The sequence below is a fragment of the Bubalus kerabau genome, chromosome 15, assembly GCF_029407905.1.
Source record: "Bubalus kerabau isolate K-KA32 ecotype Philippines breed swamp buffalo chromosome 15, PCC_UOA_SB_1v2, whole genome shotgun sequence".
In the NCBI taxonomy this organism is placed as follows: domain Eukaryota; kingdom Metazoa; phylum Chordata; class Mammalia; order Artiodactyla; family Bovidae; genus Bubalus; species Bubalus kerabau.
In genome coordinates this window covers 28,372,849-28,393,008 of record NC_073638.1, presented here as the reverse complement: position 1 = coordinate 28,393,008, position 20,160 = coordinate 28,372,849, and the positions used below count along the sequence as shown (strand labels likewise).

Genomic DNA, 20,160 nt, shown 5'->3' with positions numbered 1-20,160 from the left:
AGCTCCCTCTTTATTGTTGCACTGGTTACCATCATCTGAGGGTTAAGAAATCAGACTCTGGACTCAGTTGCTTCATCTGCATCCAGAGCCCTTGGTTACCAGTCGTGTGGTCTTGGGAAAGTCGCTTTGATCTCTCAGTGCCTTAGTTTCCTCATCTGTGAACTGGAATAATAACAGTATCTCCCTCATAGGGTTGTTGGGAGGATGAAAAGAGGTCATATAAGTAAAGGGCTTACAACAGGGCCTGCAGGAAGAAGGTGCTTAGTGAATAATTGTTGATCGAATGTCAGTAAAGAAACCTTTGGAAGGTGAGCAGGCTTCTGGGAATCTGGGGAGAGTGGATCGGAGAAGAAACTTCCTAAGCCTTAGCCTGCTTACTTGCAAATGGTATGATTTCATGGCCTTGGAGAACACCCAAGCCCCTGTGAATTGGACAGGCTTCTGAGGGTCCCTTTCCTCTTGCACAGAGCAGACTTGCTTGGTCACCACCCCCAGGACTGATACAGTGGAGGCAGTGAGAGGACGTGGGTAGGGAAGCCGTGCTTCCCAGTTTCCTCCTCATCCCGTTGCTCCCCTGTAGCCAATAAGGGTGCAGTGCTGGGTGGGGACAGCAAATGCATTTGCTGCTGAGAGGATGCCCCTGACACCGCAGCAAGGAGCCCAGGGATGTGTTTTCCAGCTCTGCTGCTAATGGCTTCATCACGGCTTTTTATGAGATGATGTGAATTGCTCTGACCAATGAGCCTTAATGGCCTTCCTCAACAAGCTGCCCGGTATATCCTCCCTGGAGGCTCGGCTCAGAGTTAAGCTGAGAATATTAATATGGTCTGGATGCAAGCCCTCCCCCTCCTGATAAAGTTGTGGAAATTGAGGTCAAGTTGGGTCCCCTGCAACGTTCTTTAAACAAGCAGCGGAATCGTTTGGTTGCTCCTTGATCTTCCTGGTAGGGAAGGAGTGGCTTCCAGCTGGAGACCTGGGACTGGGCCCCTCTTGCTCTGGGTTTGCCTCCACCTGCTGAGAGGTGGCCCTTCCTAAGGAGGCAGGCTCCTTGGTAGGGAGGGAAGGTCCTGATTCCATCACACAGGGCATCACACATCCCACAACAGCAGGCAAGACCAAGGTCCTGTGCTGGGCTGAGTGTTGCAGACAGCTGTCCTCCTTGCCAGGTGGCCTTGACGTTGTCAGGTAGCTGCTGCTGTGAGCATGTTCACCTGTGTGATCGAGTGTTGCAATGGCGATATGTCAGAGACTCATGGGGTCTTTGCAGTCTCATGGATCCCCCCTCCATTTTATGAGTGAAGGAATGGATGATCAGAGAGGGGAAGGGAATTCCATAGTCGGTCAGTGTCAGGGAGGTAGGCGGTGATGTCTCTTATTCCTAAGCTTGGATTGATCTACTCATGGTGCCATCAGTCCTCATCCCATCCCTTGGGACAACACATTTTCCAAATTGATCTCCGGAGGGGAAAGACGGCTCCCAGGGTCTTCTGCAGCCTTCTCTCGTCCGGGCAGCATCGCACTTTGGGAGCCCTTCCTCTTAGAACATGGTCTCAGACCTTTTACCTTTTGGCTCTGGTGTGTTAGAAAGTGTGCTAAGATCCTATTGAGAGCACTGGGTTCAGATTCCAGTTCTGTAGCTTATTAGCTCTGTCATCTCAGGCAAATCACGTAACTGCTTAGCCTCCAAAAGGGAATGATAAAAAAGAGGCCATATGTTTTGCCAAAAGTTTTACTTTATTTTAGGTTTGAAGGATTTGTTAACAAAAGAAACCACTCATTACATACAAATACATGACTTCAATATTTAATAGAGAATTATTTAACTTAATTTCAATATACAATCATTAAAAGAAAAGAGAAAGAGAAACAATAGAGAAGAGGAACAGCACGTACAGGCTTCCCTGGTGGCTCAGTGTTAAAGAACCCACCTGCAATGCAGGAGACAGAGGTTCCATCCCTGGGTCAGGAAGACTCCCCTGGAGAAGGAAATGGCCACCCACTCGAGTATTCTTGCCTGGGAAATCCCATGGACAGAGGAGCCTGGTGGGCTGTAGTCCATGAGGTCGCAAAGAGTCGACATGATTTAGCAGCTAAACAGCAATAACAACAGCAGCACATACACCACCAAATTGGGCCAACCAACATTCAGGCTTAAAACGGCATGCTGGGAAGTCCCAGGTAACAGCAATCTGGAGTCCCAATTAGGAAAAGGTCCTGGGCAACATGTCCACTCCACAGGTGAGACTGCAAATAGCAGTTTGGGGGGATTCCTGCTTATAATCCTGGGCCACAAACTGATATCATCATCAGTTTGCACAAAAATGTAGCTCTCGTTTTCCTTTAACCTTTTTATAATACCGTTTGTTTCACATTGTGAGTCATAAGATTTTGTTAGACCCCAGGGGGTTGGCCTGCCCTCCAAGTGCTCAAGAATTCCAAGACCCACACCCTTTCTTATCTAAAATGTTGCCCGATTAGTTGTGTTTCCAGGCAGGCACAGAATCCAGGCAGTGTCCAGGGAGGTCAGAGGCCTGCTCTCCTGCTTCTGAAGCCTGAACAAGACTTCCTCCATTTTAATTTCTGTAACACCATGCCATCCCCTCTCAGGATTATAAAGATGGACTGGGGGACTGGGTGTGAACATCTTTGCATCTAATAGGTGCTCAATAAACATCCTTTTTCTAAGCAACGTCAGTGTCTCTCTTATACCGTGGATGCTTAGGAGTGGACCACGGCTTTGGACTTGGCTTGGTGAGGAGAATGAGCCGTTTCAACATTTTGCCGTCCCTGTGCTAGGCTGGAAGCATCTGCAGGGTGGGAACTGTCTCTTACTCATCCTTGCCAGTGCCTGGTGTATAGTCAGGGCTCAGCAGTACTTATTGAATGGCTGGTGCTCCAACGTCTTATGAATGAGCTGGGGCTTGCAGCCTTTGTGGACCCTGAGGGTATCCTTAGCTTCACTAACTAGCCTCTCTGCTCTCCTCCTCTCTCTCCTCCCCTGCAGCCCGCCCTGAAGATGTCGGCACCAGCCTCTACTTTGTAAATGACTCCTTGCAGCAGGTGACCTTCTCCAGCTCCGTGGGGGTGGTGGTGCCCTGCCCGGCCGCGGGCTCCCCCAGCGCGGCCCTTCGATGGTACCTGGCCACCGGGGACGACATCTATGACGTGCCGCACATCCGGCACGTCCACGCCAACGGGACGCTGCAGCTCTACCCCTTTTCCCCCTCCGCCTTCAATAGCTTTATCCACGACAATGACTACTTCTGCACCGCGGAGAACGCTGCCGGCAAGATCCGGAGCCCCAACATCCGCGTCAAAGCAGGTAGAGGACCAGACACGGGCTCCCCTACAGGGCAGGAATGGGGAGCGGGCAGCACCCATTCTGAGGACGAGTATAACAGGGAAGAAGGCAGCCCTTCAAGGAAGATTGTGTTGTTTAGCTCTGCCACTGCTTGTGTGTTCTTAAGGCTTTCCAGGTGGCTCAGGGATAAAGAATCTGCTTGCAGTGCGGGAGCCATAGGAGCCACGGGTTTGATCCCTGAGTCTGGAATATCCCCTGGAGGAGGAAATGACAACCCTCTCCAGTTATTCTTGCCTGGAGAATCCCATGGACACAGGAGTCTGGCAGGCTACAGACCGTGGTGTTGCAAACAGTCAGACATGACTGAGTAACTGGGCACTGTGTGTCCTTAGGCAGAGAACATGCCTTTCAGAGCCTCAGCTTCCTCCCCTGCAAAGCTGATGCAAGCATCTACCCATTCATCACCATGTGTGTTGGTTCAATGAGATAACGCCCGTTTAAATTAAGTAATGTGTTCATTTTAGTACTTGATTCATGAAAAACATTCAGTGACTTTATATTAAAAAAAAAACCCCTTTATTGAAATAGAATATATAAAAAGAAATGTGTACCCATGGACGGAGGAGCCTGGTAGGCTGCAGTCCATGGGATCGCGAAGAGTCGGACACAACTGAGCGACTTCACTTTCACTTTTCACTTTCATGCATTGGAGAAGGAAATGGCAACCCACTCCAGTGTTCTTGCCTGGAGAATCCCAGGGACCGTGGGGCCTGGTGGGCTGCCGTCTATGGGGTCGCACAGTCGGACATGAATGAAGCGACTTAGCAGCAGCAGCAGCAGCATATAGATTGATGAATTTTCACAAAGTTTAATATCCAGATGAAGGTGTCAGCATTTCAGAAGCCTGTTCGTGCTTTTTTTCAGTCACTCCACTCTTTGGGGAAACCACGGTCCTGACTTCTAACGAGATGGATGTTCGCTATTGCTGTACTTTATCTAAGTGGAGTCCTACAGCACATATTCTCTTGAGTCTTTTGCTCACTGTTGTTTGTAGGGTTTAGCCCCACTGCTGTGCAAAGATATTGGTTGTTCATTCTCATTGCCATGGAGTCTCGTCTGACCATCCTGCACTTTATTTATCCATTCCACTGCTGATGGACATCTGAGTATAAGGTATCTCGTGAGGACAGACATTTAGGTAAAATCCATGATGGAAAACTCTTAGCAGTGAAGGATTTTGGTCTTGGGAAGAGTTGACGGAGGCAAGGAAGTAAGTGCTTTTCAACTGGTCTCTTTGTAGAAACTAGAAAGTCTCATTTCTCTTTGTTAGGTCTGGAGGCAAGACAGTGGCTTAGATCAGCCAGTCTTTACTAGGATGTCATGATATGCTGCTGCTAAGTTGCTTCAGTCATGTCTGACTCTGTGTGACCCCAGAGTTGGCAGCCCACCAGGCTCCCCCGCCCCTGGGATTCTCCAGGCAAGAACACTGGAGTGGGTTGCCATTTCCTCCTCCAATGCATGAAAGTGAAAAGTGAAAGTGAAGTCGTTCAGTCGTGTCCAATTCCTAGCGACCCCATGGACTGCAGCCTACTGGGCTCCTCCGTCCATGGGATTTGCCAGGCAAGAGTACTGGAGTGGGCTGCCATTGCCTTCTCCGCATGATATGCTGGTGTGTTCTAATCCATTGTGCAGTGTGCCTGAAATAGTAATAAAACACTGAGGTTTGATGAATGATTCTTAAGCATTTTGGGTGGGAGAGGGCAGGTAGTGTTCTAGCTAACCCACTACGATGGCACCCAGCCTTGGGTGCACCATCTTTCCTGGTGATTGTTTTGGGCAGAGAAGAGAGGTTTTCAGGGAAGTCTCCCGGACCTGCCTGCCTAGTGATGGATCCTGCTCTGACTTCCTGGCCTAGCAAAGAGTCAGCCCCTCAAGGAAAGTTGTTTTGTTCTTGGGAATCTTAGTAACTTACCTTAGGTGCAAAACACACCTTTCTGAGCCTCAGCTTTGCCTCTGCTAAGCTGATTGCCAGCACCTACCCCATTCATCACTGTGTGATCGTCCAGTGAGATAATGCTCAGTTGCATTAAGATCCTTCTGCCTTACAGCAGCCTCTCACATGTACGAAGTTCCAAGTAGTAGGGAATGGGTGTATATAGGGGGTGAGCTGGGTTGGCAGTTTTTAATTAAAGAGCTGATCTTTAGCCCATAGGTCTTTCCAAGTAGCTCAATGGTAAAGAATCTGCCTGGCAATGCAGGAGATATAAGAGATGTAGTTTCGATTCCTGGATTGGGAAGATGGTCCCCTGGAGGAGGAAATGGCAGCCCACACCAGTATTCTTGCCTGGAAAATTCCATGGACAGAGGAGCCTGGAGGGCTACAGTCCATGAGGCCACAAAAAGTCAGATATGACTAAGCAACTGAGCACGGACTTCATCCTGCTGGTTTGTTTAGAGGGAGAGTCTGAGCTCTCAGCACCCCAGGGCCATGCTTAGCTATCTCCTCTGGGGCTCCACATGGACCCTCTCTTTGGGAGCAGCACCCTTCCCCTGAGAGGACCCAGGTGCTGGACTGGGAGCCCTGAGCCCATGGTTTGGAGGCCACTTCTGGCCTCCACAGCCTGGAAGATTGAGCTAAGAGCAAGCGATGCCCTATTTCCTGTTACCTGCATGTTACTGGGTTAGGTGTCAGTTTTCACAATAATCCTGTCTGGTGTTTCTTACAGTGAAGTGACTAAGACAAAGGTTAAGCCACTTGCCCAAGGTCACTTCGCCAGTTGATCCCAGAGGCGTAGCTGTAATGACGAGCAGCACTGCTTTAGTATTTTCCATGTGCCAGGCCTGCTCCATGCTGCTGGTATTGTTTCCTTTTATGAATGAGGAAACTGAGGCTTCAGAATGTTCGTTAGCTCTGTCCAGGGTTACAGCACTGCTCGGAGGAGCTGGCAGGGACGGCTTGTTTGATGCTGCTAGCCGTGGGCCTCTGCTGGCCCTGGGGGACTGCCCCAGCCCTTTCCCCCCTCCTCTCTGCTCCCTCTCTTTAGTCTCCTCTGTGCTCTCCTCGCATCCGCAGGCAATGCCACGTCCAGCACACAGAAGGGCGGGGGGACCATAGCCCCACGGAGCTGGGGGTGCCTCCCTCCATGCCTCTCTCCTCCATCTCAACTGTGCGTCTTCCCATCACAGCCATGGAGAGGAAAAGAATAAAGGCCAGGAGAGGACTGGACGGGGCTGGCCTGATGGGAAACGCAGCCAATTAAGAAGCTCTTGATGAAGTCACAGGGGCTGCAGGTGCACAGCCAGAGGGGTTGCCGGGCCCTGAGCATCACCCTGGCAACCATGGCAGGAAGAGCAGGAGGGCACGCTGCCCAGGTGCCTGCTGAGGGACAAGGTCGGGAGGCAGTGGGGCTCTGGCTGCACCAGCTCTGCTTGGCAGAGAAGACATGGAAGGATGGAGAAGGGCCCTGGGGAGAGGCCAAGCAGGGGAGGATCAGAGAGAGACAGAGGCGGGCCCCTCAGCTCTACCCCAAGGCTGGTCCAGCCCACCCAGGGGCCCGGACAGGCAGAGCATCTGCAGGTGGCAGTGCCCCAGAAACCAGCCCTGGGACCGAGGCAGGAGGCCTCCACTGCACACGGTGAAGCAGGGGTCATCTGAAGGCAGGACCAGGATTGGAGGTCAGGCTGTAGGTGGTGTCAGGTCAGGAGAGAGAGCAGCAAGGGTGCTTTGGGAGAATCTTGGAGATTGCCCATGTCACTGGCATTCTGCATTTTCAGAGATCTTCACTGTTTCAAATATTCTCTCTCATTGTTCTTATAAACCCCTGAGCCCTACAGAAAGTTGTGCATGTTAACTACATTTTCCCAGGCTGCCTTTCACTTTGAAGTGGCATACAAAAACATCTATTGTTAGATCGTGTCTCATGGTTCTTGTTTTGGCATGTGATGGTCACCGGGCCTCAAACCGTTCCCACCCTGGGCCCAGGAATAATGTAGGAAGGTGAGGTTTCCTTAGAGGTGTTCTGGTACTTTTCCTTATAAAGCACACATCCCCTTATTGAAATGATCCCATTGCAGGGTGGAGGTGCTGCCCTCCAGGCCTGTGCAACCTAATGTACTTTGTTAAAACTCCCCAGAACTGGAAGGGCTAGAAGGTGGAGTTACGGTCTTGTAGAGGGAGGCTGGGTGTTTCTGAGGGAGGGTGGGGAGTGGAGGAGGTTGCTGGACAAGGCAGGGATGAGTTCCCTGGCAGGAACTTTTGGGTGGGCCAGGTGGGATGTGGGAGAAGAAGTGATGGTGGGTGAGGCCTGGGGTGCTGAGAAGTGGCTTTCTCGGGCCCCCCACCCTGTCCCAGCCCAGCCTGTGACCCCCTCTTCTTTCCGCCCTGCAACCTGTCTGCAGTTTTCAGGGAACCCTACACCGTCCGGGTGGAGGATCAAAGGTCGATGCGTGGTAGCGTGGCCGTCTTCAAGTGCCTCATCCCCTCTTCAGTGCAGGAATACGTTAGCGTTGTGTCCTGGGAGAAAGACACAGTCGCCATCGTCCCAGGTAAGAAAGGACCGTGGCGCTGCCCAGGCAGGGGCGTGGGGGTGGGGTGCAAAATCGGAGGAGCTGCGTTGGTGGTTGAGCTCACCCAGCTCTTGAGGTTGGTTCTGGCGAGCAGTTTTTATTGTTTTGGTGATGCTTCGGCAAAAAAGTGTCTTCAGTCTTGGCTTGATGCGTCTCCGTGTGAGGTATTGAAAACCCATGTGCCAGCGGCCTGTATGTGCGAAGATCCCATCAGACACAGGTCTGTCCTGCTCCCAGGAAGGAGTGGGCTCACCTTCTTTCCTGACACTTTGATGGGTCTATGATGGCCCACGGCCTTAGGGATGGGAGGCAAGGCTGAAAGACCTTACCTATGAAAGACTGTGGGGAGAGGAGGGATGAGAGGCTGGTACATGGTCCATGTTCCTGGGATTCTCAGGGGACCAGACTTGAGTGAGCATGCGTGTGGGACTCGTGTTTCATGAGCTGCCTAGACGTCCCTTCAGAATCCTAGCTGGCCTCATGCTGTGCCAGGAGTTGGAAAAAGAGGTTAATACCATGTTGTAGGCTCTCTTTGTTAGAGACACTATGATTGCAGTCCCTTCATTGCTGGTTCCTTTTCCTTATGCAGAGTTGTCCCTTCCACAGGAAAACAGGTCTGGAAACCCCAAGAGAGGACCTCAGATCCTCAGAATACCTCCAGGCCTCCGGTTACAAAACCATGGGGTTTTTCCATCGCTCCAGCATTTCTCCCTGCATTGCTGTACTTTGCAGAGGCCCTGCCACTTTTCTTCCTTTCTCCATCAAGGGCCTTGGTTTTCCTTTCCTTTCCTTTCCACTTGACCAGATTGCTTGCTGAGTGCCCCTCCGGTACTGATGACCCATCGCTGGGGTGTAGGAAATGGTTCTAGTTGGCTTGAGTTCTGCAGGTTAGTTGGAGAAGACAGACTTCTGTTCATGACACCTGTAAAGCCGGAGTTCCAAATCTTGCTATACAGCTGAAGTCCAGGGGAGCTCTTTGAAAAAACACCAGTGCCTGGGCCCCATCCCAGATCAGAATCTCTAGGGGCAGAACCTGGACATGAACAGTTTTAAATCTCCTCCTTCTAGGGTGGCTCCGAGATGGAGCTGGGAGACCAGTGCTTCAGCATCTTGACAGCCAAGGTGGTGTGATACTTTTTTGAGACATTAATTTTTGTTTTGCCTTTGGAACTTTTTCCTGCTCTCAGTCCCAAGCCGATGGCCAGGCCATTATATCTCCTGGTCTCAGATCTTGTACAGGAATCAGAAACTTGATACCTGCTCTTCCTGCCTTTTGTAAAACCATAAGCAAACAGCAAAGATTAGGATGGGTGTTCTGGCTGGAGAGGAGAGCCTCTGAGGAGGGCAGGGAACAAGCAGGAGATAAACAGATGCCAGAGGCAGGGTGGCGCTGTGGGCTGCCCAGTGGGTATGGCTGGAGGAAGTGGTCGGACTCCACAGGGTCCGCTGTGGGTGGCTCCATGGGGTCTGGGACTGAGGATAGGATTCTTATATTCAAATGAAGCATAAAGTACACAGCCTTTGACCCAGAGTGATGATGCAGGTAGGGACAACAGGCTGGTGAGCACCAGAAAGACCCTGGACCTTGGTGCCTCCTGGGGGAAGCCCCAGTAAGGATGGAGATTGAATGTCCTGTCTCTCCAGCAGTCACATGGAAAGATGATTTAAAGAATGTAAAGAAATGTGGTATTTTCTCATAGACCTGAATTTATAGACCAATAATTATGTTCATTAAAATAATAATAATAATAATTTTTGAGTGTTTACTATATGCCCAGCACTGGGCTAAGAAACTTTTATATATGACCTCATTTTATCCTCACAAAAAATCTGTAAGTGTATTTTTTTCCCTTTGCTTTTCTGAAGAGGAAACTGAGGCTCTAAGAAGTAAAGAGACTTTGGGTCACACATCTTATGCAGAGGGCAGGGCTGAACCCAGGGCTGTTTTTTTTAGCCTGTGCCCTGAACCCCACATGGAACTGCCTCCTGGCACCCATACAAATGTATCCAAGAAGAGTTACTCTGAGTACAACAGAGGCTTGTATGCCTTATACAAGGGGGATCCTGGCCTAAGGAAGGTGAAAAAGTCAGTGCTGGTGTTTGGGAAAGGTTCATAGAACTGAGTCAGGTGTAATGACTAAAAGCCCAGAATCGAGGATCAGGCTGCCAGGGCTTGAAACTCAACCCTCTGGGTAACTTTTACCTCCATGGTGGCTCATTTTCCCCAACGATAATAAAACGGGTTGATGATTGACCTACTTCACAGGGATCAAGTAAGAGTGAAGCTAGTTCATGTGTCAGATGTTTTCAAACCCTGCCTGCCACACACTGAGGAAGGGCTGGGACCGTGGTGGTAATTATAAGGGGCCAGAGCGTTCTCCTCTCTGTCCTGTTGTCTCCTGTTGTGGGGTGTGTGTTTCTGTGCATCAGGGTCTTTGTGCCCCACTGGACTGAGTTTCCCAAGAGTGGAACCTGGGTTGTTTTCATGTACACACCCCTCTGGCTCCTAACACACCACCTTTTATCACAGGACGAATGCTCACCAAATGTCCCGTGGATATGTGAATGGATGATTGGGAGAGTTAAAGAATGTGGGAACTGCGTGCACAGAGGCATTGGGATAGGCTGAGCGTGGGGGGCGTGAGGTGGTTAGAAGCTCATCTCAGACAGGAGAGACGAAGGTTAACCTGGTTCCTGTGTGGAGGAGCTGGAGGCAGTGAGCTTCCCCCAGGCTCACTGTTGTTGGTGCTTCAGGGCTGTCTTTGATGTCAAGCCTGGGCTGGTGGCCCCAAAGGGCATAATTATCAGGGAAGTGGGCTAGATGCCAGTCTGCTGGGCTCTGTACACATCGATTCTATAGACCTGTTCCTTGCCTTGAGCCTCAGAGAATTTTCCTCCACTGCCCAGTTCTCCAACTCCATCCAGCGTCATTCTAGATCCTCTGTGGCTACGCTTTAGATCCAGGGATGGACTTCCCAAAGCACATGCAGCCAATTATAACAGCCGCCCAGAGGAATTCATGACAACCAGAAGGAGTAGAGTTTTGCATGCTCCAGGCTCTGTAGATAAAGGGCCAGGACTTGGGTCTACCCACCCCAGGCTTTAATTTTGGAAAATGCAAATTGCTTATTGAGTTTTTCATAAAAACAGGATACTTTGCTATCCATACCACACTGGTGTGTGTGTGTGTGTGGGTGTGTGTGGGTGTGTGTGTGTGTGTGTGCGCACTTCAGCTGGGATGTTGGACAGCGGCTTTTCATGGTGATGCTGCTGCTGCTGCTAAGTCACTTCAGTCGTGTCCGACTCTGTGTGACCCCAGAGACGGCAGCCCACCAGGCTCCCCCGTCCCTGGGATTCTCCAGGCAAGGACACTGGAGTGGGTTGCCATTTCCTTCTCCAATGCATGAAAGTGAAAAGTGAAAGTGAAGTCGCTCAGTCGTGTCCGACCCTCAGTGACCCCATGGACTGCAGCCTACCAGGCTCCTCCGTCCATGGGATTTTCCAGGCAAGAGTACTGGAGTGGGGTGCCATTGCCCTCTCCGTTTCATGATGATAGGGGGAGATATAATGATGGGGTTGCCTTGAGGTTAAGGAAGTACTTCCTTAGGAGCTCGAGTGACTTTCCTCTGACACTTTGGGGCAGCTTCTGGAGCAGGGAGAATGGTGTTGACTTTGATCTCTGGGTCTGCAGGGCTGGGCTCAGATCCTTCAACCACAGGGCCAGCAGGTACAGGTGAGAGAGCAGGAGGAGGAACAAGAGGCTTGTGTGGGCCATTCAGGGCCCAGGAGACATCTCCCTTAGGAGGATGGGTGCTCTGGGAAGAAGGGGCGGTTGCAGACCCCTATAAATGAGGAGGGGGCCCTCCAATGCCTCTCTGAGGGCAGTTGAAGGAATCAGAGGCTGAGGCCCTAAGCAAGCCCCGTGGGTTGGTATTGGCTCATGGGTTGGCCTTTTCAGTTGTACCCATTGGGAGGGGCAGGTAAGCCTCCTGGAGCCGCTGCTGAAACTCTGAGCCACTTTGGGGCTGTACTTTGCACAGATAGGTAGAGGCTAGAGAGACAGCCCAAAGTGCTACCTTCCCCAGTGACCTATCACCCCTGCCCCTCTCTTCCTCCTCCTTCCTGCCCCACCGAGCTGGTCAACTTCCTCCCATTGGGCTCTTCAATGATGTATGTAAAATAGCACAGAGCCTCTCACCTAGGAGCTGGCAGAGTGCTACCTCTTACTTCTCTCCCGGGAGACTTGGTCTGAAGTAAACTGGCTCTACAGAGTGTGTGGAGTGGGGGGTAATAGGGCAAAAGGCTGTGTGTAAACATAAATTAAAATTAAGACCTCCAGTGAAGCTGAGATGTGGTTTAATTTCCCATCTGCATGATCACCATTACAATGCATGTTACTGGATATAAAGATAAATCCGGCCCTGTTCCTAATAGCTTTTAATTTCCACCAGACCTGATTATATTGATGCGGGCTCCTTGTGGGAGTTTCCCAGCATGCTCTTCCCCAGCATCCTGACTGGTTGTCTGGGCCCCGTGGGGAATTTTGGCCACTGCTCAGATGTGTGGACCAGATGTATCTGCCTGGGTGTGGAAGACAAGCCTGGAGCAGCTCCCTGGTCCAAATGGGCAGGGCTCTTGGCTGCTGGGTCGTCATCAGGGCTTGGCAGAGGTGGGAGTGCACGATGGACCCTGTGTGTTGGGGGGAGGGAGAAGCAGGAGCAAGGAGAAACAGCTAGAGGGTTCTTTTGGAAAATGGGCAGTGTTCCCAGACCACAGGTGGGAGTCAGTGAGCCCACCACCCATTGCCCCGCTTCCTAATTGTCCCCAGTGTTCCAAGTTGCTCATAGGTTTTCATACCTATTTGTATTTGGTCCCGCACCTCCTCTGCCTGTCTGCACCGATCCCCTCTTCTTTATTATTGACACTGCCCTCTGCTTTTGTCCTTTAAACTTGTTCACATGTGTCCCCTTCCATGAACCTTAACATCAGCCTATAGCAGACCTATAGCTCCTCTAGTTCCATTCCTGGAACACTTAATTCACTGTGTCTCACAGTAGAAGAAATTGTTTCTGTCTGCTGCAGGAGAGTGGACAACTCCATCTTTCCCATCTCTTTATCCCCAAGGCCCTCACAGCACCTGTTACAGTGTAATAATAATTAGATTAATGATCATATTCGTTATGTATTGAGACTTCCTTTGTGTTAGGCATTCTACATATATTACCTCTAATCCACACAATAACCCTTTAAGAAAGATAGTTTTTGCTTTTCTGTTTTCCCCCCCAGTTTTGTATAAATGAGGACAATGGAGGCCCAGGGAAGTTAAGCAACTTCCCCAAGACCACACAGCTAATAAGTGGCCTGGGTCTGAGCTGGGCTCCTCCAATTGCTCTATTTCCTGCTGCCTCTCGGGAGCAGGCTCCTCATTAGGAATGGCCTGTCCTCAGATTCCAGCACAGGAGGAGGGCTCATCCCTGTTTCCTGCACTTGCTTGAGGGCCAGAACATGCCCCAGCGCTTGCCCTGGCTTCTGGCTCTGTGTGCAGTGAGCAGAGGCTTTGGTTTTTCTCAACGGCAACAGCTCTCCAGCTGCAAGATTAGTGAACAACCATTCTAACAAGGAGGCTTTATCAGGCCCTGGCTCTGTTTGGGGCCCAGTGGGAGACCCAAAGTTGGTCCTGATCCGGGAACTTAGGATTCTGTTCATGTCATCAGCTCTGATGGACAAGGATGGATAATCCCAGCACAATAACAATCAGATATGATCTTGCTTGGCTTTGGAATGCAGGGTTAGCGTATTAATTGCATTTTGCTCCAGCTGATGCTAAAGCTACTTGGATCCCATGAGTCTCCACCAACTTGGACAGGGGATGGCACAGATGAGAGAGCCCAGGTGGTGCTTGGAAACTGTTGGGCACATGTAGGCTACCAATGAACAGTCACTTACCGTAGGGCCTTTAAGGTCATTAGGGCCCAGCCTCTTCATTTACTGATAAAGAAATGAAGGCCCAGACCAGTGCCTTCTTCTGTCCCTTCCCTCTTCTCTCTTGCTCATTCTCAGAGCATAACATCTTAACTACTCATGGGATGCTTTACTATCAGACTTCTTTCCTTCTTTGTCTGTCTAACCTATCCATCTTTCAAAGTCTGGCTCAAATACCCCTTTTTTCCCCATGATGTCTTTCCCGATTTCTGCTAAGAATGGATTTAAAAATCATCCAGATTAACCTCCTTCCAGGGGATCCTTTTCTGAACTCCATCTGAAATTTATCAGTTCCTTGCTCAAGACACTAATCGTATTTTGTCCTATAATATTTTAAAATCTGTGTTATCCCCACTATGAGAATGTCTAATCAGCAAGAGCGGGAACTGTGTTTCGTTCAGACCCCTATCCCCTCCAGTATTCAGAGAAGATGATTAAGGATGGTGATGAAATGACAGATTCTCTTTCTCCCCTGCTGGACCACCCTGTGGCAGGCAGGAAGGAAGGAGACCTGCCTAAGGTCACATGGAAAAATGATACTTTACAAAATCTAGGCTTGACAGCATTTGATCTCTATTACACTGAGCTGCTTCAGAGCTACATTGAGAAAGACCACTTCTGTGGATTCCTTCTGTGACACTCTGTTGTTTAGGTGCAAAATTGGGGATCTCAGCTCTTGACTACTTAAGGGCTTGGAGAAAATGGGCTTGGATTGTCAGCCTGTACTAATATGAAATAGATGGTGTGCTCAAGGTAATTTAACAAATGGGTGCTAGGCCGAGTCTCATGCCTTACGGAGGAATTAAGCTTAACCATGACCTGTTTCTTGCCTTCAGCAGCTCCTATCTAGGGGTTTTAGTGTCTTCCCAAGAAGAGATGATATATCAGAGACTGGGATTCTTTCTGATGATGTCTGCTCAGAAAGGCTCTTGAAGGAGAGGGAGGCCTTGGAGCAGAAATAGCACGTTGGGTGAGGTCGCAGTGTGGGGAAAGACAAGGAGAGGATGGGGTGACCTGAGGATGTGGCTGGAGGGTAAATAGAAGCGGTGAGGGAGAAGTCTGGGAAGGACATCTAACTCATAAAGGTTCTATGTAGTTCTAGAAAAAAATGGCAACCTGATAATAATGACTAATGTTTATGGAGCACCTACTAAGTTTCCAGGCTCTGTTCTAAACATTTTATATGCTTAGCTCATTTAACCTTCACAGAAATCTGAAGCTGAGTAAATAAGCGCTCTCCATTTTATAGATGAACACGCTAAGGCACAAGGAGGCTCACTGAATTGCCAAGTCAGTCAGCAGTAGGGCCACAATTTAAATTTTTGCATCCAGACTCCATTATTTGTGCTTCTGAACTCCTTACTGTGTTGTCTCATAAAAAATTAATATACAGAATATATATTTTTAAAAAACTGCTGCAAATCAACAAGAAAAAGACAACACAAAAAATAGGGTGACAGATACGAGCAGACAATTTACTGAAGAGGGAGAGCTAGGGGAATGTGGCAGAAAGAAGTCAGGCTGTGGAGTCTGCTAGTTCTAATCTGTGACCTGGAGCAACTTACTTACAAAGCTTCAGTTATTTCATCTACGAAATGGGGACCATGAAACCTGTATATGGAATCCTTTAGATGAACATTAGGCCTCTGACAAGACTTGGATTCTCAGATGGAAAAAGAGTGGACTAAGCTCAGAAGGGAAATTGCCTACCCAGCTTCATGATGTGATCCAACCATGGGCCATGCTACCTTCTCTGGGTACCGGGCTGGAGACAAGACACAGGTCAGCCAAGGATGCAGCCTCCCAGAGGATCTGTGATACTGGGATCACTGGAGAATGGTTTCCCTTAAACATGATCTTGAGAAAGCTGTAAATAACTGGGGCCAGGTGGATGACCACTGCAGTGCTTTTAACTCAAATAGGCCATCATGATATCTGGGCAGAATGAGAGAAATAAAACGGCTGTTGTTTTATTAATCTCTGTATTCGCTTATGCCTTGAGTGGTGCCGGATCAGAATGATGTTGAAGAAAGAAGGAAGGTGTGTGGTTTGGTATCAGCACAGCAAAGATCAGCTCCACAAACTACCTGGGTCTTATCCACTCAGTCTCAAACCCTGGCTCAGTAATAACACTAAGCAGTTTATGAGGCACTTTTACACGATCTCATTGACTCCTCAAAGGAACCCCCATTCCTTTCTCCTTTTTACAGATGAGGAAAGAGATGCAGTGAGGTTCTGGGACTTGTATAATTAGAAGAAAAGTCAGAAGGAGGAGATAAACATGTATTAAGATACAGTTTTATGCAGGGCCCTGTGGCACGTACCTGGATGTCAGTTACCTCATTTAATTTTCCTCTTAACCCTTCGAGGGAGGCGTGCTACCCCCATTCTTAAGTACAAAGGAATGAGATTCAGAGAGGCCAAGCAGTTTGCTCCAGGGCACACAGCTTCTCAGTGGCAGAGCCTATGCTTGGACCCAGAGCTTTTGTCCCCAAAGCCCAAGCTCCATTTCGGTAACATACTTTAATGACTTCACCCTGAAGGCTGACCCAGGGACTCACGACAATTACTCTTTCTCTCATCAAAGCAGTTGTAGAGGGGAAAAGGCAACTGATCCTTAATTTTGTTGTTGTTGCTTATTGTTTGCTTTTATGGGGAAGGGAACATCTGATTCAGACTCCCTCATCTTCCTCTTCTGAGGGCAGAGAGAAAAATTCACCTTCAGTGCCTACTGCCGTCCCCAACCTTTTTGGCAACAGGGACCGTTTTTACGGAAGACAGTTTTTCCACGGGCTGGCGGTATAGGGGGCATGGTTTTGGGATGATTCAAGCGTACTGCATTTATTGTGCACTTTATTCCTTTATTATTATTATGTCAGCTCCACCTTAGATCATCAGGCATTAGATCTCAGAGGTTGGGGGACCCTGCCTTAACAGACCCTTTGAAGGTTAGAGATTACAGGGAACCATTTTGAAGCAGCCAAGGAATTCTCTCTTAAGTCAGATGGCCTAAGGTGAAATGATAATCATAGAGATAGTAACAGTAAGAAAATGAGTGATCAGTGATGGAGATCTTGTGTGATAAGTGCTTTTCATGAGTCATTCATTTCATCTTCATAAGTCATTCATTTCATCTTCATAAGTGTCCTATGTAGTCGGTGGCATGATTAGCTCCATTTTGCGGATGAGCAGCCGGAGGCAGAGAAGCCAGTCCCCTGCCCAAGGCCATAGAGGGCACGTAGTAGGGCAGGATCTGAGCCCAGATGGTTCAGTTTCAGCTCTTAGAGGTGACGTGGGCCACCTTGCACTGGACCCTGACGTCTGTGTCATCTTTCACTTATAAACCTGCTCTCAGGTTTATAAAGCCAGTTCACAGGCAGCATCTTACGGAATCCTTCCAACCCATCTGCGGGAGACACGTTCTTAACCTTACTTAAGAAATCAGGCTTGGGGAGAGCGGAGGGGCCCCTCCCAAGGTTACACAGCCAGGGATGGCTGTGCCAGATCTCTGGCTTGATGCTCGCATCCCAGGAGCTCTTGAGGCCCCCACCTGGAGCGCATGCCCGCAGCTCCCCAGCACCCCTTCCTGTCTCCCTGCAGGCGGGCTGCTCTGCATTTGCATGCCAGTTGGTTGGTTCCAGAACCATCAGCTGCAGCTCCTCAGTCAAGCAGAAATGTCTGTGTTCACAGGTGCCTCTGGCGGCGTGTGCATGTGTCGTATTTTGCTTTTCCATTTAGTTCATGGCAGGTGCTGCATTTCCTGAGCACCCACTGGGTGAATTTCAGGAGATTTAAGACAATTGCAGATGAATGCTCTGCCCTGGGATCACGCCGTGGCAGTGGACACAGAACAAGCAGCATTGTTTGCTTAAGTTGGCACTTCTGTAAGTTACCCTGAAATCAGAGCAGAATTCTTTATAGAAGGTTATCCTACACATAAATCATCATTAGACTACCTCATTTTTGTTTAATGCCTACCTAACTGTGCTGGAGTCTAAAAATGTGTGTTTAGTGAAGTCAAGGGTTGCAGGGAAATTATAGGGTTTTCAAAAACCCATTTGCTTTGCTGGTGCTCACATCAGAATCAATCTTGCCTTTAGTTCTCAATCTCATTGCAAACATGCAGTATGGCTCGCCGAATTCTGGCATTTAATGTAGGGTAGCATTTATTCAGAAGAAGCCAACGGTGCTTACAGAATGGTAGAGCTATGTATAGATGGCACTTCCTGCCAAGCCTGTGATTTTGAACTCTGTTGCGTATCAATGAGACTTCGCCGCCGGAGCTGGAGCCACGTGGGATGGGCCGGAGCAGAGGCCGGCGGTGGGAGGGGAGCTGGCATTCATCACCCCACAAGCCTCACTGCACGAGCACATAGTAGGTGCTCAGACAATGACTGTTGAGGGAGAATGTTTAACCAGGAAGGTGACTGACCTTTGGATTAGGTTGTAAATGAAATGGGTTTTTTTTTTTTTTGGTCACACTGCATACCATGTGGGATCTCAGTTCCCCAACCCAAGATTGAACCTGTGCCCTTCTGCAGTGGAAGTACAGAGTCTTAACCACTGGACCACCAGGGAAGTCCCTAAAATAGATTTAAATGATGGGAAAGATGTGGTCCTGTGGCTGCTAGAATAAAGCCTTTGTTGGCTCCTGGGATGCCTGACTCTGCCAGACCTTGGCAGCCCTTTTGTGGTGCAATGATGCTGTGTAGCAAAGCTGAAAGGGTGTGGGCTCTGGCCTTCGAGGTACTTGGGCTCAGATACCATCTTGTTCCTTGCTTGCCATGTGACCTCAGTTAAATCCTTTAACCTTTCTGAGCTTCAATGTCCTCACATGACAGCAAGAGAAATTGTGTACTTTTTCTATATAGGGAAAACATATTTTCCATGTATAGTTAATATTTTTCTATATAGATCTACTTCCTATATATAGATCCTTTCTCTATATGTAAGTTTTCCATTTTTCCTGGTTCTGAGCAGGCATGTGATTAACTGTACCAGGATTAGTCATCTTCTTGAGACCCAGAAGATCTCTGTGAGGAATGAGATTCCAGGAGTGAGCATCTGGGTGTGAGCATCGTCTCGTGTGTACACAAAAGCGAGCATCCGGGGATGAGCAGCCCGGGGTGAGCAGACAAGGTTGAACAGCCAGGAATAAGTATGCAGAAGGATGGTCTTGGCTCTCATTGCCCTGGAGGTCACTTGGCCTTCAGGGTGAAGGGCACAAGATTAGAAAGGTCAGGAGACAACTCTCATATGGGGGCAGAGGCAGGGTAAGTCCTTTGTGTTACCCCCGCATGGCTGACGCCTGCTCCCTAACATTTAACCTTGGCTTTTGTAGTCTGGGCTTCCCTTGTGGCTCAGCTGGTAAAGAATCTGCCTTCAATGAAGGAGACCTGGGTTCCATCCCTGGGTTGGGAAGATCCCCTGGAGAAGGGAAATGCTACCCACTCCAGTATTCTGGCCTGGAGAATTCCGTGGACTGTACAGTCCATGGGGTTGCAAAGAGTCAGACACGACTGCATGACTTTCACTTTCATTTTGTAGTCTACCTGGCATCTTGCTGTGTGCAGAATCCTCAGAGTCTAGGCATGTGTCTTTTGGGGCTGCCGAGCCTGCCTTTTGTAATGAAATGCAAAGCCAGTCAGAAGTAGGAACAACCCTCTGCCTTCCAGTACACGGGGCAGGGGGTGCTCAGAGGCTTCCTGTGAATTGGGAATGTTTTCCTCTCACACATGGAGATTCCCTTCTTCCATTTCAAGGCCAGGGCTTATCTTTAGGGACCTGGGATCCCCAAGAATCTGGACAGTCAGCCGGGAAACAGATGAGAGTGAGAGACAGAAGCCTGTGATGGCAAGTGGCAGTGTGCAGCCAGGCATCGGATAACCTCTGTCCTCTGTGCGGTGTTCCATTGGGCCCTCGGACTTTGTGAAGCAAAGGATCCCTTCTGAGAGCATGTGGCAGGTGTCCCTCTTCGCTGCCTTTCAGAATGGGACACAGAAAAGGAAAGGGCTTCTATCTGGAATATTCCAGAGCCTTCTGTCCTGACACCGGCTGAGGGACGCAGTTGTGAGAAGTTTGAGGGACTGGTTGTCCCCGTCAGGTCTATGCGCAGGAAGAGGCACAGACTCCATTGGACTGCTCCTGGCGGTGTCAGGTCCTACACTGACTTCATTCCCTGCGTCTCTCTAGGTGGCTGTGTTGGCATCAGCAACAGTCAGGTGGTTGAATTTTCAGTTCATTATTTAATCTAGCAAATGTTTTTTGAGCACTTCCTGTGTGCAAGATGCCGTGTTATATAGACAGTGATT

At 49.4% G+C, this 20,160-nt stretch overlaps 1 protein-coding gene across 1 annotated transcript in view; it reads left to right on the top strand.

Annotated features, from left to right (window-relative positions):
* DSCAML1 (DS cell adhesion molecule like 1) overlaps positions 1-20,160 on the top strand; it is a 369,146-nt gene that overhangs the window by 14,598 nt on the left and 334,388 nt on the right. The window contains exons 2-3 of the mRNA XM_055548208.1: positions 3,005-3,322; positions 7,700-7,846. Of these exons, the coding sequence (XP_055404183.1) occupies positions 3,005-3,322; positions 7,700-7,846 (465 nt within the window). The remainder of the gene's footprint in view (positions 1-3,004; positions 3,323-7,699; positions 7,847-20,160) is intronic.